Source organism: Eublepharis macularius, chromosome 12 (genome assembly GCF_028583425.1).
Source record: "Eublepharis macularius isolate TG4126 chromosome 12, MPM_Emac_v1.0, whole genome shotgun sequence".
In the NCBI taxonomy this organism is placed as follows: Eukaryota; Metazoa; Chordata; class Lepidosauria; order Squamata; family Eublepharidae; genus Eublepharis; species Eublepharis macularius.
This window is the reverse complement of record NC_072801.1, coordinates 71,947,347-71,970,572: the sequence shown is the minus strand read 5'-3', so window position 1 is coordinate 71,970,572 and position 23,226 is coordinate 71,947,347. Positions and strand designations below refer to the sequence as shown.

At 42.9% G+C, this 23,226-nt stretch overlaps 2 protein-coding genes across 2 annotated transcripts; both read left to right on the top strand.

Annotated features, from left to right (window-relative positions):
• Positions 1-1,272: 1,272 nt before the first annotated feature.
• Positions 1,273-10,415, top strand: LOC129339801 (vomeronasal type-2 receptor 26-like). Its single transcript, XM_054994381.1, has 4 exons — positions 1,273-1,563; positions 6,229-6,363; positions 6,734-6,860; positions 9,517-10,415. The coding sequence occupies exons 1-4, from the start codon at positions 1,273-1,275 to the stop codon at positions 10,413-10,415; spliced, it is 1,452 nt and encodes a 483-aa protein (XP_054850356.1).
• Positions 10,416-14,215: 3,800 nt separating this feature from the next.
• Positions 14,216-23,017, top strand: LOC129339800 (vomeronasal type-2 receptor 26-like). The gene is made up of 4 exons (XM_054994380.1): positions 14,216-14,500; positions 16,164-16,469; positions 19,759-19,885; positions 22,116-23,017. The coding sequence occupies exons 1-4, from the start codon at positions 14,216-14,218 to the stop codon at positions 23,015-23,017; spliced, it is 1,620 nt and encodes a 539-aa protein (XP_054850355.1).
• Positions 23,018-23,226: the final 209 nt, after the last annotated feature.

Sequence of the window (23,226 nt, the reverse complement as noted above, 5' to 3'; positions counted from 1 at the left end):
TATTATATACTGAAAAACCCTCTTTTGCTATTGTGAGCTGGGAGACAGGACTAGACAAGGCGCACTCTGTTCAGTTTTTCACTGTGTGCATTCACCAGACAGATTTATTCTGACAGAAATGGCCAACTATGCTGGGATTTAAAGTGTGCATTTGTAACGGAGTCAAAGCAAAAAAGGAAGGCTGGTACTTTCCCTCTAAGAAGTGACAGAGGCACACACCGCCCAAGGTAGGCGGGTGATACAGAGAAGAGCATCTGTGCCCGGAAAGAAGCTTTGCTGCTAAGATGGTCGGACTTCTGAAGCTGCTGCTGCTGCCTCCAATTGTGTACTAAGCCGATGGGGCAATGCACCCTAGCAACAATCCTCTCCCAGTTCCACACCAGTGGCATCAGTCTGGGGACTTCCTAATTGGTGGGATTGTTACTCAGATCATTTATCACTATAATAGAACATCTTTTACAGAACTTCCACCGTGGCTCTTGCTGGAGGCTCCAGAGTAAGTCATTCCCCCTACTCCACCCCTGCATCATGTCAGCTCAAATATTTCCACCCATACCAGGATTCTTTACCGTGTGCTTTCAGAGGTGTAGCCATGCTTGTCTGTTGCAGTAAAAACAATCATTGGCACCTTTATTTTGTTAGTTTTCATCAAGTGCAAGAGAATGGGCTCCTTCCTAGGCGGATTTGTGAAGGAGGTATGAAAAAATAAAAGCAAGGCCAAGGGGATATGGAATGCAGGAAGTACATGAAGAAATGTTAGTTGAAAAGGGAAATAGGTTTTCTAAGTCACCAGGATGTATCTAAGTAAAACCTGGGCGTCCCCGTAGCTTATTTAGCTTAGCAAATGAATTACTGATTTCTGTATATTCTTTTGTTTTGGATTTTACATCTTTGGGAAGAAAAGAAGAGGGAGGGAGAAAGAGAACACAAGAGAAAGAGGGAGGGAGAGAGAAACAGAAAACATGATCCAAGGGTTAAGTGGCGTGTAGCTCCAGAAGAGTAAGGAATGACAGTGGCATTAACTTTCTGAGGACAGAGAGAACACTGGATTGGGTCCTAATGCAAAAGGGTTGTATGTGTGTCAAGGCACATCACAAATACTGGTGTTCTGAAACATCAAGAATGTTATTTCAGCAGAAGAGCAGGACTGGAAACATAAACCATGAATTTTCTTTTTTATTGACTGATGCCAGACTAGTTGCATATTGTAATGAAATGGCTTGGTAAATTCTTGAATTATCCTCTAAAAGCACATTCAACTCTGTTTGCAGGATGATTTTGAAGTTTTACCAACATGTCCTGGCCTTGGCCTTTGCTCTCAAAGAGATCAATGAGAACCCCCACATCTTGCCCAATAAGACACTCGGGTTCCGCATCTATGAGAACTACTTTGACGAGAAGATGACCTATCATAGCACTCTGGAGCTGCTTTTCAAAACACATGGTTTTGTCCCTAACTACAAATGTGGCACCCAAAAAAACCTCATTGCTGCCATCGGGGGCCTTGACCGTGAGAGCTCCATCCGTATGGCAAATATCTTGGATCTCTTCAAGATTCCACAGGTGAGATACACACATGAGGGACTGGGAATTTTTAAGGGGGGGGGGATCACACGTGTAATTCTTTCTGGGGACACTGATATGGTTCACAAAGAGGGAGGAGAAAATTGAGGGTAGTCAGAAAGTCTTTTTTAGAAGAGTTGTGTCTCAGATTGTTTCCCAGAAATTTCATCTCTAGCTCCAGTAAGCCCTAACCTGAATAGCTGACTTATGGAGACCCCTGATGGGGTTTTCATGGCAAGAGGCTAACAGAGATGGTTTGCCATTGCCTGCCTCTGCAATTCTGGTCTTCGTTGGTGGTCTCCCATCCAATTCCTAATGAAGGCTGACCTTATTTAACTCTGAGATCTGACGAGATCAGGCTCACCTGGGCTATTCAGGTCAGGGTGTTTTCTGCTTTACACTTGTGTATTTACATAAGTTATTGGTATATTGAACATTGTTTATAATTGTATGCCTGTCCATATTTTTCTCATAAAAACAACAATAATAACAACATTGGTATGCTTATATACCAGTAAAAGTTTATTGTCTATGGCCAAAGGCTGTTTACAATCACGACACATAAAAGAATCTAACAAAAATATATAAATCACAATTACAGGTGTCACTATTTAAAATGAACAACCCAAAAGGTACTAATCAGGTAAAAACATTACAAGAAACAGCTCTAGCCTGATTTTTTTTGGCTGTTACAGCAAAAAGTGTATAGGAAATGAATGATTCAGTGTCTGAGAGGAGAAAAATCAACTCTTTGACGGGAGGAATTAAAACCCTTTAACAACTCTGCCAGAAATTTAGTTCTAGGCTCTCTATATAAAGGACAGAATACTCAGGGCTTTTTTTCCAGCAGGAATGCAGTGGAACCGAGTTCCGGCACCTCTTGAAAATGGTGACATGGCTGGTGGCCCCGCCCCCTGATCTCCAGACAGAGGGGAGTTTAGATTGCCCTCCATGCCGGCACTCTAAACTCCCCTCTGTCTGGAGATCAGGGGGTGGGGCCACCAGCCATGTCACCATTTTCTCCAAGGGCGATTTAAACTTTAAAAAACTCTCCCCTTGTTCCAGCTGATCCCAAAGTGACATCATTGTGCAGTCGAGTTCCACCATCTCTTTTCCCAGAAAAAAAGCCCAATACTAAATAATGTGCTAGATTTTCTGGATCTTGGGCTTATATACTGCCCCTCTGGACAAATCAATGCCACACTCAGAGCAGTGAACAAAGTCGGTGTTGTTATTTTTCCCATAATACAGCTGAGGAGCTGGGGCTGAGAAGAGTTGCTTACCCAAGGCCACCTGCAGATTTCATGGCAGTAGTGAGAACCGAACCAGCAGAGTTCTGGTTCAGAGCCCAGCCACTTAACCACTATGCTACAGCAGCTTTTATGGGTTCTGGTGGTATTTTCAGTATCTACTTTACAACATGCTTCTCCCCTGCACCAAATACAGATGGATTTCTTAAGCAATTATATCTCACCAAGTACATCATCCCTGACAAACATTAGACAGATAGGAGAAAGTGTCCCCATTTTAGAGAATTTAACATTTTCAGTTAAATTCAGTTGATCAACATTTTCAGTTGATCAAATATGGGGAATTTTCTCACTTCCCCATAATCCTCAAGTTTGTGTGTGTGTGTTGAGGGGGGGGGGAATCAACCTATAAACAAAAGTGGATATCTGGAGAAGCTTAACTGTTACCTATTTATCTGGTTGTCTTTAATCAATTAGTTCAATTCCAGTATCAGAAAATAGTTTTAAGATAATGGACCTGTGCTGGAGTATGGAAAAGGAGGATGCAGGGTTTAACCCACCCACCCCATAAGTGAACTCTGGTGACCCCACAATAAGCCCTCTACTTTTTTTTTAACACATGAAAGGGAGAGGCTCCCTGTCTTTTCCTTCTACTGGAGCTCAAACTGGGTACAGGGAGCTTCGTATGGGAAGGTGGGAGTGAGTGTGACTATGGCCGTTTCCACACACATTGAATAATGCACTTTCAATGCACTTTAGTTATCCTTTAGAAGTGGATTTTGTGTTCCACACACGAAAACCCAGTTCCAAATGATCACTAAAGAGCACTGAAAGTGCATTATCCAACGTGTGTGGAAGCAGCCTATCTGTACTTAATACTTTCCCCCAATATGATGCACTCTTAAACACAGACAGATGCTTTCTGCTGGGTCACCCTCTCTCTTCTTCCCCTCACAATTCCTCATGAAACCTAGGGCCAAGCTACAAGTGACGAATGACACTTGAACAGCAAGTGTATTTCTCCCTGTTCACTTGCCCTCCACTCAATCCACTTGCCGTTCAAGTGTCATTCGTCACTTGTAGCTTGGCCCCTAGACTCATTACAAGCAGAGTTCAGTTGCCAGTTTTGTTTATAGTTTTAGGAGGGTGGCCATTTTGGTCTGTAGAAGAAAAGCAAGATTTGAGTCCAGATAGAAGCACATTAAAGACCAGCTAGATTCCTGGGGTATGAACTTTTGAGAGTCAAAGCTCCCGTCGTCCTTTCGGTTTGTTTAGTTATAGTTTCTACAATAAGGAACAGGATCTACTCAGGTGGAATTTTGATTAGTTAACTTCTAAATGCACATCCTAGACTTCGATTCTTTCCAAATGTCAGTATTCATTCTAGCAAATATAAAATGAATCAGCAGGTGCAAGCACACAGAAATTCTTCCTAACTCTTCTCTAAAATATCTGTACATTTTCTCATAGCTCACCTATGGTTCGTTTGCCTCAGAGGAGAGTGATGGAAAAGAGTTCTCCTTTTACCGCGTGGCCCCAAATGAAGCCCATCACTACACTGGAATTGTTCGACTGCTTCTCCATTTTGGATGGACATGGGTGGGGCTCTTGGCCATGGATGATCACAGTGGAGAGCATTTCTTGCAAACTCTGGAGCCGCTGCTTTCCAGGAACGAGATCTGCTTGGCTTTCACTGAAAGCATCGCCCCAAAAACACAATGGAGTAATATAGACGATTTTGTTAATATAGTCCCAAATATAGATATTTATTTAACAGACAGAAAAATCAGTACATTTATCCTCTATGGAGATTCAAGGACAATTATAGTTCTGAACACTTATTTGATGTTAATGAATCTTGCTAATAACAATTCGTTTAGCAAGGTGTGGATTTTAACAGCCCAGATTGATTTTACTCTATCAGGAATGCAAAGGTTCTGGGATTTTCACTTCTTCCACGGGGCAATCGCCTTCACAGTTCACTCAAATCAACTTCTAGGGTTCCATACATTTCTGCAAGACATCAAACCTTATGGGGCAGAAGAAAATGATTTTCTGAAGAGTTTCTGGGCGCAAGCATTTGACTGTATATTTATGAACAGCAAGCATTCCCCGGAAGTCAATGGTGCTTGCACAGGAGAGGAGAAGCTGCAGAACCTGCCTGGGCCAGTGTTTGAAATGCACATGGGCGGCCACAGTTATAGCATCTACAATGGAATCTATGCTGTGGCACATGCTTTGCACAACATTTTCTCATCTAAGACCTACATCAGAGGAAGAAAAATTAGGACAAAAGTTGAATTTCAAGATCTTCAACCTTGGCAGGTACTGTCTTCGCTGTGTATTTTATTTCAGTAAATACAAAGTGAGTCAATCCACCATGCTCCGCCATGATCATTATGTGGAATGATATTGTACAAATTGTCCATAGGCAATGTTTTGTGGGTTCATGTTTCCTTCTAGACTTGAAGCCTGTTAAAACCACATGGACACATAAGGCTTCCTTAAACTGAGACCATTGCTCTGTTAAGGTCAGTCTTGTCTTGTAGGCTGGTAGAAGCTCTCCAGAGTCTTTCAAATATGGCACCCTATATTTTTCCCACCCACAAAGGTGAGGAGCACATTTTTCGTTCTCCCTAGAAGGAAGCATATAAGATATGTCAGCAAGGAAAACTGTTTCAAAATCTCAGAAATAACGGCTCCCAGGCTCATTTGGGGGCCTGAGTTGCGGGCGATGCGGGGGAGGTGAGCTGGGAAGCAGCATGGCGGCTGCCATGTTGTGGATGGGAGGAGAGTGTCCAGGGGTCAGGTGACCCCACCCAGGCACATCCGGCATGGGACCCTGGTCTGATGGTTGGACCCTGCCCCTCAGCACGTGGCCCATTGCGGCATCCCGCCCAGCCCTCCCTTTTGTCACAACTTTGGAGTGAGTAGGCTGCAGATTGGGGCACTGGGCACTGATCCATTTGGGGGAAAACAGGGCCCTCAGGCTCAGTTTCCCTATTATGAAGATCCCCATAAGGGGTCTGGGGAGTGAGGAATGGCTGGTGCATGCCCAGTCAGGGGCTGTCAGTCCACCTCACTCCCAGGTGGCAGGGGATGGTTCACAGAGGGGTGTACACCCACGTGGCATACCACTGACTGTCATCCCATGGTCTGAGGGGTCTGAGGGGGCATGTGAGTCATTGGCTTGGCAGGCGGGTCAGCCAATGCTCGGACCTGTGCCCTATGCGCGCCTTTGCTCCCTGAGCTGTAATCTCAATAAAGTTGTGGCCTCTTTACCTCCAGCACTGTGTCCGTGTGTTTCTTGTCACCGTGCCCTCTCCCCGCTCTCCTTCCCCACTTAGCACTCGCCTGCAATGAAGAATCCAACTGCTTGCTAAACTTTTATGTTTTCATTTTCCCTTTCGCCCAGCTCCACCCTTTTCTTCAAGGCAATTCATTTAACAACTCAGCAGGAGAAAAGGTATCTTTTAACAGCGACAGGGAAGTGGACGAAGGGTTTGATCTCCTGAACATGGTCACATTCCCAAACAAGTCCTTCTTGCGGGTAAAGGTTGGAAGGCTGGATCCCAAAGCTCTTGAAGGAAATGAATTGACCATTCATGAAGATTTCATCGTGTGGCAAACAAGTTCTGACCAGGTGTGCATAGATGAAAATTTCAGGAACTGCTTTAATCTCTGCCTTTTCATGCATGATGAGTGATATGATGCCACTGCAACAGTTCATTTCTTCGGTAGCAACAGCCATTGGTTAATAATAAAATGTCTCATTGCTCCTCTCTTGGACTTCTTTCTCATTAATACCTATGAGTATTGGACCACCATAATGGTTTGTTACTTTCTTGGTCCAGCACTGGCTAATAATAAAATAATGCCTTGCTGCTCACATCTCACATTCCTTTGATGTTTTCGGATAGGTTCCACCTCTTTCTGAGTGTAACGCACACTGCCAACCTGGTTCTCAGAAGGGGAAAAAGGAAGGGGAAAAATTTTGTTGCTACAATTGTTCTCCATGCCCAGAAGGAAAGATTTCAAGGCAGAAGGGTAGGCAAACCAGTGTAGCTATAATATATAGAATTATTTCAGATGACTATTGATTGTGATAATTTGCCTCTTAAGCCAGTGGCCTGTAACACTGTGCCAAATCCAAGAGTTTCTGGGAAGGACATAAAATTTGGGACAGCTGATCAGTTCAAACCAAGTGCTTCCGAATGCTGAAGGTTCACCTATTGGTCATGAACAGATTTGCCAGGCTAGTGCAAGGCAATCCTATGAGCTATGGGGGGCTGGACAGGACACAGGGATGAGTAGCATTGATGAATGCAGAGACTCCGATTCTGGTTGAAGACACTTTAGTGACCCATTAGAGACTGGTGCAATTCCTAGACAGTAGCTCAACACAGTGGTTTCATTTCTATATCCTCACCATACTTTTCCATGTGGCTGTACTCAGCAGGTGTATGGGGTGCTTCCATTTCACAGAATCCATGCCCGGAATCTGTGGAACAAGGAGGCGCTCCTACATCTTTAGGTTCATAGATGCCATGTCTTGTGCAGAGATGCATAAGTACTGCACTTTGCATACTGCAGAACTCTTACTATGAGCAAAACTCCTAGTGACTTTCTTCACATGGAGAACACTAGATTTTTCTCACAAGGTTACCTGGGAAGTGAAGTCCGAGTGGTCCTTCCCCTCTCTATTTGAATCGCTGCCTGAAGAGCCATAAGAAGGCTTCGTTTGGGGGTGGGTAGCTGCTACTTTCTCCCAGGGTGTCTTGCAGGCTGCCTGCTCCTAGGGAGCTGCTCTGGAGAAAGCGGCTGCATCGGTGAAGCTTCAGCCGCAGTGACAGCGGAAGAATCTGCAGCAGATCCTTCCACTGTCGCTGCGGCTGAAGCTTCACCAATGCGGCCTCTTTCTCCAGAGCAGCTCCCCAGGAGCAGGCAGCCCACAGGATGCCCTGGGAGAAAGTAGCAGCTTCCCACACCCAAACGAAGCCCTCTTATGGCTCTTCAGGCAGCGATTCTAAGAGAGAGGGAAAGGACCACTCGGAAATCACCCAGGTAACCTTGCGAGAAAGATCTAGTGTTCTCTATGTGAAGGAAGTCACTTGTAGTCACACTCTATGTTAGTGTGAGGACCTAAACAAAACTGCTTGGAATAGAGAGGGGGGCGCATCTCAGTGGTAGAGCATCTTTTTGGGATGCAGAAGATCTCAAGGTCCCTGGTAGCACCTCCAGTTAAAAGAATCTGGTAGGGTGTCTACTGGATACCCTGGATAGCCACTGCAAGTCTCAATAGACAATACTGACCTTGATAGACCAGTGGTCTGATTCAGTATAAAGTAGTGTCATATGTACATAGAACCATGCAGAAATGAATGCCTGCAGAGCTTGATGTGTGCATTCAACCTGTCCTCTCAGGGATGATTCTGTTACAGTTTGTTAGACTCCTTTCCCAGGGTATGTTCAATGGCACTATCCAACTGTCTACCTCCTGCTGCAGCCCATACACCCCTCCCACTGCAGTTGTCTGAGCTCCTCCCACACTCTCAGGATGTTTAGCATAGCGGACAAAAAGGGGTCTGCGTTGGGAGATGGAATCAATGGAAATCAACAAGTTGAGCTAGATGTGCAGGTTTTTAAAGAGTTGAGTCTGATTTCCCCAAATCCAACTTGAATTCCCTGCAGCCACGCAGCAGCTTTGGAGGATGGCCATTAAATGGCTATTGTCTGAAACACCTATAATCTGCCTGCCCTATCCTTCCCAATTGTTGAAGAGGTGTATTTTTTTCACTGCATTCACAGCTGTTAGATTGTTTATGGTTTTAAATTGTATTTTGTAATTAGTATTATATTATTAATTGTATATTGTATTTATTGTTATTGCATTTTAACAATGTTGTTACCTGGCCTGAGCCTGCTCTTGGGGAGGGCACACTAGAAATTTGATAAAATAAATTAAATTTTGAAAAATAAAGGAGAGCCCATACAGCCTCAGAATGTCTCCACTGGGGGTGGGTGGGAGAGGGGCTCCTCCCTCCTCCTCAAGATTTTTCCCTGTCAAGGAAGGAAGATTTCCCCCCTGTTGTTTTCTATCCTATGTGGATTTTTCTGTGCACCTGGAGCAGTAAAAACACATTGGAAAAACTTGCCTCATGCTATTGTGACACCCAGCTTGAGAATGGAGGAAGGAGCCCCTCATCCCTCTGCAGAGGAATTATGAGGCTGTTTGGGCTCCCCAAAGCTGCTGTATTACTGCAGCAACTTCAGTTGGTTCTGCAGAACCCAGACCCAGCTCTTTAAAAACCTGCACATCTAGCTTGATCCAACATCTCTTTTAAAGTCACATGCCCTTTAGACCTGGAAACTGAATAATTGAGTCGTACCAGTATAATGTATTAAAAAGGAAAATCCAGGTAATATGCTCTTTCCTTAATGCTGATAAAATGCTTAAAACACATCTTTTGAGATTTCCTGGGCTTGTCAGACATAGGAAACCAACAGTCGCTGGCCACCAAACATGTTCCTAATTCCGACAAGGTTGAGGCAGCCGAGAGTTCAGCCTCTATCCTAAGTGGAATTTGGAAGACTAAAGTGGGAACCAATGACTGCTTGGACTATCTTCCACTACAATGGTGAGCACTGATTCTGAATTACGTATGATTAGCCCTGGCATAACCCACATTCCTCTTCGTTCCAGACATGGCTGACTGCATCAAGTGTCCAGAAGATCAGTATCCAAGCAAGGATCAAGATCGTTGTCTGCCCAGGAAAATACATTTTCTGTCTTGTGAAGAGCCTTTAGGGATCAGTTTGGCGGCCATTGCTATGTCTTGTTTCCTGATCACAGCTTTGGTTCTAGCAATTTTTATTAAGCACAGACATACGCCGATAGTCAAGGCCAACAACCGAGATATCACCTACACTCTGCTGGTCTCCCTCTTGCTCTGCTTCCTCTGCTCTTTGCTTTTCCTTGGAGAACCAACCAAGGTGACCTGCTTCCTCCGCCAATCTGCTTTTGGCATGGTCTTCACAGTAGCTGTTTCTTGTGTCTTGGCCAAAACAGTCACTGTGGTTGTCGCTTTCATGGCCACCAAACCAGGCTCCAGCATGAGGAAGTGGGTGGGGAAAAGACTGACCAACTCCATTGTCCTTTCCTGCTCCACCATTCAAGCAGGTATTTGTCTTGGGTGGTTAGGAACCTCTCCCCCATTCCCAGATTTTGACAAACAATCATCTAGTAGAGAGATCATAGCAGAATGTAATGAAGGTTCCATCACCATGTTCTTTATTCTCCTTGGCTACATGGGACTTCTGTCTACCATAAGCTTGACAGTAGCTTTCTTGGCCAGGAAGTTGCCAGACACTTTTAACGAAGCCAAATTCATCACCTTCAGCATGCTTATGTTTTGCAGCATCTGGATGTCTTTTTTCCCAGCCTACATGAGCACCAAAGGGAAGTACATGGTGGCAGTAGAGATCTTCTCTGTTGTGGCCTCCAGTGCAGGATTGCTGAGCTGTATCTTTTTCCCCAAGTGCTACATTATCCTACATAAGCCTGAGTTGAACAACAGGGAGCAACTAATAAGGAGAAAATAATAGTCTCCTGCTACCTCATAGTATGTATTATTCTGATAGTTTATATGCAGGGGAGATGCCAGCTGTATTTTGATAGGTACCTTGTATAGCAATAATATGTTGAAAGCAAAGCGAAGAAATATTTGACAAATTTATATTAATGAGATATGGAGAATGGTGTTCTTAAGTCCCCCTTGTATCTTGAAGTGTGTGATCTTTCCAGCTGAAAGGAGAGGAATGTGCCTTTCTGGGTATAATGAAAAAGAGCAACAGTTGTAACTACAGGTGAGCACAAACCAAAATATGAACCAAAGTTCGTCACAGACCAGGCTGATTCATGGTTTGCAAACCGGCAGTTTGTCAGAGCCCATTTCTGATGAACCGCCACGAAATTTAGGCCGGTTCGTTTGGTTCATTTTTTGGTTCGTTACCACAGACAGCCTTGCACCAATCAATCCTTTTTTTAGGCAATTGTGGAGGCTTTCTGCAGACCTTCTGCTGCCCCAGAAGTGATGATTTCACAAACAAAATGGACCAGTTCACGAACTTGGACAATTTCATGAAAGTTCATGGTTTGTGAAATGCAACCAACCACGAACCACACAGATTGGAATTTTCCTCGTTCGTGCCCATCCTTATTGATTACACATCCCACATCTTTATGAACCATTCCACTTTGTCAATTCAACAACATATTCAACAAACTTCATAATATTTTTAAGTGATGGGGGGGAAAGAAGAAAAGAAATGGAACTGGAAATCAGACTTGGAAAGAAGGGCTAACATCAAGCTCCGGTGGAATTCAACAAGATGGTGCAATGAAGGCAGAAAATACAAATGCTGTTTATGGATTTGGCAATAGGAACAACCAACATCTACAATACAGACTGGCTCAGCAGATACAGGCCTGAGGCAGATGTTGTCCAGTCAGAACAGTATCTCCTCTCACCCTTCCATCCCATCCCCTTCTATTCCATCCCCTTCTATTCCAATCAGTAGACGCCAAAGAACATACAATCACCATTATTGCACAAATGCATAGGATCTGTTTGAATGGTATTTTGATTCACTTTGATTGGAATGTATGACCCGACTGGACAGGGGAATCCTTTCAAGCATTTCAAACTCCCTCCAATCCATTTCTTTGGGTCTCCATTTCTGAGACAGAAGCCACTTCTGTTTGATCTCCCACTGAGGTGCAGAGGGGACTTATGGTCAGAAGTGAAAAACAAGTTGGCCATGCTTGTTGATAATGACACCATCCTGAACCAAACCTGGAAAAGGTAATGACCTCCCCTTGGAATTATCCAAATCATTGTAATTTAATTTATTTTTTTTGCAGTTGGCCAAAGCTCTAGTGGCTTTTCAGTAGGTGTTAGTAACCCATTAATCAACACATCTGCAAGTGGTTATATGTATATTGAAAAATCCTCCTTTGGTCCTTTGCAATTGTGAATTAGGAGACAAGACTCTATCGCAGGGATCTTTCACAGTTTGCATTGATGAGTCAGATTCGGAGGGAAACAGCCAACTGTGCTGGTATTTAGGGCATTTGTTTGTAACCAAGTCAAAGCAAAAAAGGAAGACGAAGCAAAAAGAAATGACAGAGGCACACACAGCTCAAGGTAGGCTGGTGATGCAGAGTGGACACAGGAGAGTCTGTGCCGAGAGGAGCTTCGCTGCCCGGATGGTGGACCTTGTGGTGCTGCTGCTGTCTCCAGTTGTGTACCAAATAGATGGCGCAAAGCACCCTGCAAGCAATCCTCTCCCTGTTCCATATCAATGGCATCAATCTGGGGACTTCCTAATTGGTGGGATTGTTTCTCAGATCTTTTATCACTATGGTAGAACATCTTTTGAAAAGCTTCCATCCTGGGATTTTATGGAGGCTCCAGAGTAAGGCATTTCCCCTACCCCACCCTTGCTTGTGTCAGCCAAGCACAGATCAAATAGCTGCTTCCTTCCATACTAGGATGCTCTACAAAAGAACTCATGTGCTTCCAGAGGTGTAGTTGTGTTAGTCTGTTGCAACAAAAACCATCAACGACACCTTTACAATTATGAAAATTGAATTCTGACACAGGTTTTGAAGGTTTTCATCAGATTAAAGTGACTGGGCTCCATACTAGGCAGGCTGTTGAAGAAAGTATGAAAAAGAAAAGTAAGGTCAAGAGCCCACAGAATGCAGGAAGTACAGAGGGAAATGTACAGTGGAGAAGGACTTAGGTTTTCTTATTCACAGTTGGTGTATCTTAGTAAAACCTGGAAGCCACAGCCTTCAATTCATAAGACCTGAGCTGGGCTGATAATGACAGGATGTTTTGGAAGGTCATTAATTTATAGCTGTACCCTGACCTGGATAGTGTTAAAGGATTTTTAGACCCCTTTCCATAAAATCTCCTTGTGAGCATTAATTCAAGCTAACCGCACACAGGCATGTAAGATGGCCTTGCTCTAGTGTCAAAATTCTTCCCCTGAGATATCCTGCTTGTCAGATAGGTCTCGGGTAGGTGAGAAGGGTCACTGAGCAAAGTATAAACATTTTCTAGTTTGGGTAATTATAATTAAAGTAAGATTTTAACCTTGAATGGATTCCTTCCCAAGAGGATATCAGATATATGGCTCCAGCTTCTCAAATATTGGTATAATTTGTTTGTCACTCAAGCTTGTCAAATGCCATATTTTCTGTGAAATGCATCTTTTTGTGTTACTCTGACAGGCTGTTTATACTAACCTTTTGATCTTTTATTCTGTAAACTATTAGTGTTACTAATAGTTACTATTAGTGTAACTAATTACTATTAGTTACTATTAGTGTAACTAATGTAATTAGTGTAACTAATTACTATTAGTTACTATTAGTGTAACTATTAGTTAGGTATATAAGGCCCTCAAATGTAATTGGTCCACACACATCTCCATCTTGGAATTGGTGATATGTGTCACGGGCTTGTTCTATAAACAATAAACCCATATTTCTTTGAAGATCACTGCTTTTGATGTCTTGATTCTGTGTAAAGTCATTGGCTGAAGGGAGGTTGAATTAAAACGCAGAGTACTCTAAAATAAATCCTGCTTCAGAATGCCCAGGTGAGATCTCTTCAGATAGCAGAAGCTAAGCAGGGTTGACCTCGGTTAATAATTGGATGGGAGACCTCCAACGAAGACCAGGGTTGCAGAGGCAGGAAATGGCAAACTACCTCTCTTAGTCTCTTGCCATGAAATTCCCACCACAGGTAGCCATAAGTCAGCTATACCTTGAGGGCACTCTCCACCACCAATTCATAGCCATACGTTGGAAGCAACTCGATGTCATGTAAGAACCCACAGTTAAATCTGAAAGTCCCCAGAGTTCAACAGTTTAGCAAAACTAGTGAATTGTCTCTGTATTTTCAGTGAATAGATTTGTATTTTCCACCTTTGGGAAGAAAAGAAACTGAAGATGGTGGGAGTGATAGAATGTCAGCCCCTGCAATAATATGCAGTTTGCTTCCATTGAGGCAAGATGGGTTAAGTAGTCTGCAGTTCTCGAAAAGCAAGAAAGCACAATGGCATAAACTTTCTGAGGACAATGAGAACCCTTGCTCGGGTGACAATGCAAGAGAGTTGTAAGTGTGTCAAGGCACACCACAAATACTGGTGTCCTCCTGATGCCTCAAGACTGGTACTTCAGTAGAAGAGGAAGATCTATTTTAGATCGGAAACATCAACATTGGAAACATCTGACTGAAGCCAGACCAGTCCCATATTGTAATGAAATGTCTCGGACAATTGTTGCATTGTTCTCTAAAAGCACATTCAACTCTATTTACAGAACAATTATGAAGTTCTACCAACACGTCCTGGCCTTGGCCTTTGCTGTCAAAGAGGTCAATGAGAACCCCCACATCTTGCCCAATAAGACACTCGGGTTCCACATCTATGAGAATTACTATGATGAGAAGATGACCTATCAGACCACCCTGGAGCTGCTTTTCAAATCACAGGGTTTTGTCCCTAACTACAAATGTGACACCCAGGAAAATCTTGTGTCCGTCATTGGGGCTCTTGACCATGAGAACTCCATCCGTATGGCAAACGTCTTGGATCTCTTCAAGATTCCACAGGTAAGAGAAGGACATGAGGGACTGGCGATTTTTCAGGGCGAAAAATCACATCAATAATTCTTTATGGGAACCCTGATATGATTCGGAGGGAGGGGGAAATTGAAGGTAGACCAAAGCATTTCAGGAGGGCTGTGTCTCTGAGCATTTGCCAGAAATTTTATCTATATTTTCAATAAATCTCATTTCTGTCTGTTTGTATTCATTCTCTATATTATAGTGCTTATACCAATCAGGATTCTTTGCTCTACTCATTCTGCACTTCCATTGGTTTCAGTGGGAAAGACACCCTGGACTCTTTTTTCTCTGATGTTATTTTTATCCTATGCGAACTGTGGTACTGTATTATACATAACATGGGTAAAAAGCCTTTGTCTGGCTCCCTATATTGAATTGGTGGCTGTCTTTAAAATCACTAATGGTCAGAATAAACAGGACACTGCATAAATATTCTGATGAGGATTCACATAAAATAGAGTTTGGCTACCAATCCACTTGTTTGTCATGTGTTTTAACTCTTTTGCAAGTTTTGTGATGCATTATACATTTATGCTGTCAACTGTTTTCTTCTTTATTCCTGTGCATTTCAATTTCTTAATCTTTCCCTATATTTTGAATACTATGCCTCATCTTCCCTTTGTCTACTAAATGTATGCAATGCCGATCATATAAAGGGGGAGTCGGTGCCTCTGTTTCTATCATACCCTGACATCGGCAGTCCTGTTTACCAGCCAAGGGAGACAACAATATCTGGGATTATACAGATTTTAAAAATCCTCAAAGTGTTTGCCATCACTGACAGGAAGTGGAAATTCTGTGAATAGAGATGCCAGCATGGATGATCCTTTGCAATGGGAACATTGGCAAATTGTTCTGGTTGGACGGCATCCCTATCAGACACATGTGTTGGATCACTCTCTTCCCCTCATGTTGCCTCATGAATCATATGGTAGTTCTGATTAGTGTGCATTTTCCTGACCTCATTAGTTATAGTTTTTACATGAATTAACATGATTTGACTCTTGCAGAATCTCAGTATTCAGTTCAGCAAATAAATCAGAAATCATCAGGCATAAGCATCGAGAAATTTGCCCTAACGTATCTGTACATTTCCTCATAGCTCACCTACGGTTCATTTGCCTCAGAGGAAAATGAAGGGAAAGAGTTCTCCTTTTATCGCATGGTCCCAAATGAAGCCCGTCACTATACTGGGATTATTCAGCTGCTTCTTCATTTTGGATGGACGTGGGTGGGGCTCTTTACTGTGGATGATCACGGCGGTGAACATTTCTTGCAAATTCTGGAGCCGTTGCTTTCCAGGAACAGACTTTGTTTGGCTTTCACTGAAAGAATCCCAAGAAAAGCAACGGATCCTATGGACGATATGGTTAACATCATGCCCAATATACATCTACATTTCACAGTCAAAAAAATCAATACGGTTATCCTCTATGGAGATTCAAGGACAATTATAGCATTGAACACTTATTTAATGACTCTGAGCTATGCATCTAACGATATGTTTAGCAAGGTGTGGATTTTAACATCCCAGATTGATTTTACCTTCTCAGGCATGCAAAGGTTCTGGCATTTTCACTTCTTCCATGGGGCAATCGCCTTCACAATTCACTCAAACAAACTTGTAGGATTCGATACATTTCTTCAGGCCATCAAACCATATGGAGCAGAAGAAAATGATTTTCTGAAGAACTTCTGGGCACAAGCATTTGACTGTACCTTTGTGAACAGCAACGAGTCCTCAGAAGTCGATGGCGCTTGCACAGGAGAAGAGAAGCTGCAGAACCTGCCTGGGCCAGTTTTTGAAATGCACATGAGCGGCCACAGCTATAGCATCTACAATGGTGTCTATGCCGTGGCACATGCTCTGCATGCCATGTACTCATCTAGATCCAACATTAGAGCTAGGAGGAGTGGCATAAGATCAGAATTTCAAGATCTTCAGCCTTGGGAGGTAATGTCTTATTCTTTCATTTCAATTAATATGTTTATGTCTATATGTTTTCATTTCAGTGAATAGACAAGTACGAGTTGAGACCATGTCCACCATTATCCACCATGAATTCCGTTGAATATATTGTCCATAGACAATGTTTGTGTTTTCTTCTAGACTTGAAGCCCATAAAAACCATTTGAACACATGAGACTTCCTTACACTGATTCAGACCACTGGTCTCCCATGGTCAGTCTTGTCTACTTGGCTCAAAACCAAAAGGGGCTTTCGTGGGTGTGCCATTGCAAAACCAAATAGACACTAGTCCACCACAAGTTCCAATAAATCACTTCATCAATATCAATGTTTTATGTTTCTTAAAGTGCTAAGTGCTACCAGTAATCCAATAATCAAATTTTTTTTACAGGCTGCTAGCTCAGCTCTTGTTTCGGTAAACTTTTTCAAGGAAGTTGCACATGTTCAATAATTCATTTCAAGTCTGTAATCAGTTGGTGTCTTCTAAAGTATTCGGGAGAGGCCTCATCCTGAATTTTCTTTCCCTCTACATGGGGTGTGGCTGGAGGATCAGGATTTGGAGAACTGGGTGCCCAGTGCTTATGGATACCTGAGGAAATAAAACAGACTGGTCAAGAATGGATATGAAATAATTCCCTACTGATCCAATATTGAAGGGAAAGCACTTAACTTTGATGCACGTGAGCACTTTATATGGGATCGCTCAGAGATGAACTGTCTTGTACTGACACTTTATGAACTTGGCCCTTGATTCCTCCACTAGCAATTCCATCAGGTGTACCAGCATATTTTCACACTTGGATTCTGTAATGAGTGCACAATGATATCTGTGATTTGCATTCACCTTGTGTTATTATGATAATTTGCAGTGTGTATATTTAGTGGGATGTGCCGCTTATGTAAAAAAAATGATTATTTGAAAGCAGATATTATTTGATTACCAGTAGCACTTCGCACTTAAAAAAAAAAGTATTTCTATTAATGCAGTGATTTATTGGAGCTTGCAGTGGACTAGTGTCCTCTTGGTTTTGCAATTGTCTACTTGGCTGGCAGCATCTCTCCAAGGTTTTTCACATCTCTTACTATCTGATCCTTAAGTTGAAGGTGTTGGTGAGTACATTGTGAGCATGTGGCACCCTGTCCTTCTCCCCCGACCCAAAAGGTGAGGAGCACATTTCCGGTTGGGTTTAGCACATAAAATATGTCAGCAAGGAAAAGTGTTTCAAAATCCAAGAATGCAATTCCATTGAAACCTGAAATCTTTTTGTTGAACTGTGTACCAGAAGATTTGGACAAAGATCAGAAATATTTTATTATACATGTAGTGACAGCAGCAAGAATTCTACTAGCGTTTTATTGGAAAAGACCAGTAATACCCCAGCAGGAGGAGCTAATAGCGAAGATAATGGAGAATGCAGAATTAGACAAACTAACTTTACTAATGAAAGGACAAATGGAAGAAGACTTTGCTGCACCATGGACCCCCTTTTACAACTGGATGAGAAACAAATATAAAGATTCGAATGTAGTAATTATATGAAGGCAATATTGTAATTTTTACTAGTAATCACAGTTAAGTGAGGAGAAGTGTGGAAAATGTAGATAAGCAGAATGCTGTTTCAAGCAGAATGTATGATATTTTAATCTCGTTTTCCCCCTTTCCCCTACCCCTAATGGAAAAATCAATAAAAATATTTTTTTAAGAGTGAAGTATCCAACCTCATGCTAAACTTTTATTTATTCATATTCTCCTTCCTCCAGCTCCACCCATTTCTTCAAGGCAACTCATTTAACAATTCAGCAGGAGAAAAAGTATCTTTTAACAGCGACAGGGAAGTGGACGAAGGGTTTGATATCATGAACATGGTCACATTCCCTAACAAGTCCTTTTCTAGAGTAAAAGTTGGAAGGCTGGATCCCACAGCTCCTGAAGGAAAAGAACTGATCATTCATGAAGATTTAATTGAGTGGCAAACAAGTTTTGACAAGGTATGGATGCTTGGACATTCCAGGAACTGCTTTATTTTCCATATGAGAGATCATAGGGTCAGAGGTCAGAACTAGGGGTGTGCATAACGGAAATAAACAAGCCAGAAATACACCCAGAAATCACTGTTTCATTTTGTGAAAGCAGCTTCTGGAACAGTGAACCAAATCCAAGAATCTAAATTGTAACAAGTCCCTCCCACCAAAAAGTTTGTGTGATTTGTTTTAGTTTGTTCCTTGCAGCAGGAGTAGGAAGGCACTTGGCTTGCCTTGAAGGGTAGCATCTCGTTTTCCTGCACATCATTCACCAAGCGGATTCTAATGGGAGAGATCCCTTATGTTATTAACTAACTCAGGAAGGGGAATTAGCTCGATGTGCATGAGTGCATGAAGGTCCAGGTACCGACCAGCGACCTTCTACTCCCTGGTCACTACCTGGAAAATGGCATTGTCTCCCCTGCCTGTCGGGTCCTTGCAAGGGGAGACCCCTCCGCACCTATCAACTTTGGAAACATTTGGAATGGAGACGTCAATCATAGGCTGAAATTTGAAAGACACTTCCCAGAAAAAAAAAAGTATTGGTGCATAATTGGTTCAGAACCTCTGAATCTAAAACTGAAAAGGAAGTGTTTTCAATGCCCGCCCCTACTGAGAACTTGCTTTGCAGCATATCCTGATCCTTCTTGCTCATTAGTCTGTAATATTTTGGGTAATGTAACAAGAGCTCTGAGTATATTTGTTCCTCATCAGCTTAGAAAATAATGTGAATACATGTGAAGTACTGTCTATACTTGTTTTGACAGGAGAGCCAGTTTGGTATAGTGGTTAACAGCACGGGACTCTAAACTGGAGAACCGGGTTTGATTCCCCACTCCTCCACTTGAAGCCAGCTGGGTGACCTTGGGTCAGTCACAGCTTCTAGGAGCTCTCTCAGCCCCACCCACCTCACAGAGTGATTGTTCTTGTGGGGATAATGATAACATACTTTGTAAACTGCTTAAGTCATTCTGAAGGGTGGTATATAAATCAAATGTTATTATTATAATAAATCAAGGGTGGAGTAATCCACTGGGGGAGTCCCAATTGGTTCTGAGACCAAGAATAGATTGTAAAAATTAATCTTAGGAAATCATTATGTAGCATAATGATTCTTCTTGTAATTTTCTGCACATGTCTGTATTGGTAATTGAAGTGTTTGTGGTTCCCTTCTTTCTTAGTAGAGGAAATGGTTTATAATAAAATAATGTCTTGTTGTTCCTATCTTGAACTTCTTTCATGTTTTTGATAGGTTCCTCCTCTTTCTGAGTGTAACACACACTGCCGCCCTGGTTCTCAGAAGGAAAAAAGGGAAGGGGAGAAATTTTGCTGTTACAGTTGTTCTGCATGTCCCAAAGGGAAGATTTCCAGTCAGAACGGTAGGCAAAGCAGTATTTTTGGTGACCATTGATTATGTTCACACTGAGGGCCAAGCTACACATGACGAATGACACTTGAACAGCAAGTGTATTTCTCCCTGTTCACTTGCCCTCCACTCAATCCACTTGCTGTTCAAGTGTCATTCGTCATGTGTAGCTTGGCCCGTAGAAACAGCAGCTGAGTTCAGGATTAAAATGTCTCCCATATTATTTCCATATCAAAAGTGGTTGTTGAAGTGCAACATGAGATAGAACTTTTGGCCTCTAGGCAGAGGCAAAATATTGTTCCTGTCCTCCTAGCCTACTGTCCTATTCTTTACAAAAAACATTATTAAAATATTTGCCAGTTATGGCTCCCAGCTAGCTCCTTCTACATGACTAGCTCACCTTTAGTCAGTCTGTTCCCCCAGCAAAAGTGGCTTCCTCTTGTGGAAGGAGCCTTCACCTGAACAGCTGGGCCAAATATTGGATAGTACAGGAGCAGATTGCTCATTTATACCCACAAAGATCCAGCCAGCATTTTTGAGGGTACCCAGAGCTTGTCAGATTTTGAAAAAAAAATCTCTATAATGATGTGTGATTGTTGGGTCCCTGACAAGAGAGATTGGGCAAAGAAGTTTAGGATCACCAGTCTTTTCGTTCACAAGAGCTACTTCCTAGTAACGAAAGACTTCCTGAACTATTTTCTCATAGCTCACATACATACATATTTAAATTCGGTATTAATATATGAAATGTAATACTCCCCTCATGCGTGTTATCGAGTTTTGTTGAACATGAAGTAAGAAGAGCAACAAAAACGATGCTTTCAGCTCTCACACACAGACTCCGGGGCCATTTGGGACCTTGAAACCTCCCCTGAGAGGAAAAGTGCATCTCATTCTCCCACACACCACAGTCCCAATCTAAGGGCCAAGCTACAAGTGACGAATGACACTTGAACGGCAAGTGGATTGAGTGGAGCACAAGTGAACAGGGAGAAATACACTTGCCGTTCAAGTGCCATTCGTCACTTGTAGCTTCGCCCTAAGTTGGGACTAGGAGCACTTGAAAATCAAGTTCTCCCAGTCCTGATGTCTGACTATTGGTGTCAAAGTCAGGATGGGGAAACCCAAACCCATACATGAAAAATCAGAATGAGTATTTGGGGCCATATTAGATTTGTGATAAGGTAAATAGAACAATCACAAAGAAGGCAAACAACTGGCTCCCGAGAATGCAACACAGAGGCCCCCCTTCCTAATTGCCTTTCTACATTAATAATTGTGTTCAGGGCTTTTTTTTCTGGGAAAAGAGGTGGTGGAACTCAGTGGGTTGCCCTTGGAGAAAATGGTCACATGGCTGCTGCCCCCCCCCCGATCTCCAGATAGAGGGGAGTTTAGATTGCCCGCGGCGCGGAGGGCAATCTTAACTCCCCTCTGTCTGGAGATAAGGGGGCGGGGCCACCAACCATGTGACCATTTTCAAGAGGTTCCGGAACTCCATTCCACCACATTCCTGTTGAAAAAAAGCCCTGATTATGTTTATATACCACTTTCCCAGACAGATTAGTACCCCACTCAGAGCAGTGAACAAAGTCAATGTTAATATTATTTCCACAATACAGCTGGGGACCTGAGGCTGAGATGTGAGGCTTCCTTACTCAGGGTCACCTGCTGATCTCATGGCACCAGTGGGATTCAAAGCAGCAGAGTGCTGATTTGCAGACTAACCACGTAACCCCTATGCTACCACAACCTCTGACCTCTCCCCTCCCTGTGATATCTATATTTAGGCAACGGAGCCCTGGATGCCCTGGTCAAAGCTGGCTGAACTCCCCATACTCACATCCAGGAATCACTCCCCATTCCCACTAGCTTTCATTCTTATCTCAGCCAATCTCAACATGGGAAAGGGAAAGAACTAATGGCAGCACAGGATCCAACTGCCTTCACCCAGAGAGACCCTGTCAGGTCACCTGATAAAGACCTCCCAGATCTTTGAGTCTCGCAAAAGAATTCTTTTCTGTGATCTTTTCGTACATTTTCTAGGTGTTGCCTGAGGTATTGTATGGTAATCTACCTTTTGGAGACATCTGCTTTATATCAGATGAATTGAGATAAGTAGCATAGTAAATCTAAATTAACAATTAAAGAACACTCCGTTTCCAATCTACCACAATGGTGAGAATTGGTCCTGACTTACATGTGTGTTCGCTCTGGTATATTCTGCTTTCCTCTCTTTTTTCCAGACATGGATGACTGTATCAAGTGTCCGGAAGATCAGTATCCAAGCAAGGAACAAGATCGTTGTCTGCCCAGGACAATACATTTTCTGTCTTATGAAGAGCCTTTAGGGATCAGTTTGGCGGCCATTGCTATGTCGTGTTTCCTGATCACAGCTTTGGTTCTGGCAACTTTTCTTAAGCACAAAGATACGCCCATAGTCAAGGCCAACAACCGAGATATCACCTACACTCTGCTGGTGTCCCTCTTGCTCTGCTTCCTTTGCTCTTTGCTTTTCCTTGGAGAACCAACCAAGGTGACTTGTTTGCTCCGCCAATCTGCTTTCAGCATGGTCTTCTCAGTGGCTATTGCATGTGTCTTGGCCAAAACAGTCACTGTGGTTGTCGCTTTCATGGCCACCAAACCAGGCTCCAGCATTAGGAAATGGGTGGGGAAAAGACTGACCAACTCCATTGTCCTTTCCTGCTCCACCATTCAAGTAGTGATTTGTCTGCTGTGGCTAGGAACCTCTCCCCCATTCCCAGATTTTGATACACAATCATTGAATGAGGAAATAGTGGTGGAATGTAACGAAGGATCTGTCACCATGTTCTACATCGTCCTTGGCTACATGGGACTTCTGTCTATCATAAGCTTGACTGTAGCTTATTTTGCCAGGAAGTTGCCAGACACTTTTAATGAAGCCAAGTTCATCACCTTCAGTATGTGTATGTTTTGCAGTGTCTGGATATCTTTCTTCCCAACCTTCCTGAGCACCAAAGGGAAATACATGGTAGCTGTGGAGCTCTTCTCTATTATGGCTTCCAGTGCAGGGTTATTGGGGTGTATCTTTTTCCCCAAGTGCTACATCATTCTGCTGATGCCTGAACTGAATGACAGGGACCAGCTAAGAAGGAGAAAGCAATAAAGAAATACAGACTCCTTCTGTCCTGTAATATGCATTTTCTATGCAGTGGAGACACCAGATGTATTTTGATAGGTAGCTTCAGCTGCTGTAGCATAGAGGTTAAGTGGATGGGATGTGAATCAGTACTCTGCTGCTTCAAGTCCCATTACTGCCATGAGCTCAGCAGGTGACCTTGGGTAAGTGGTTGGGCTGCGAATCAGCACTTTGCT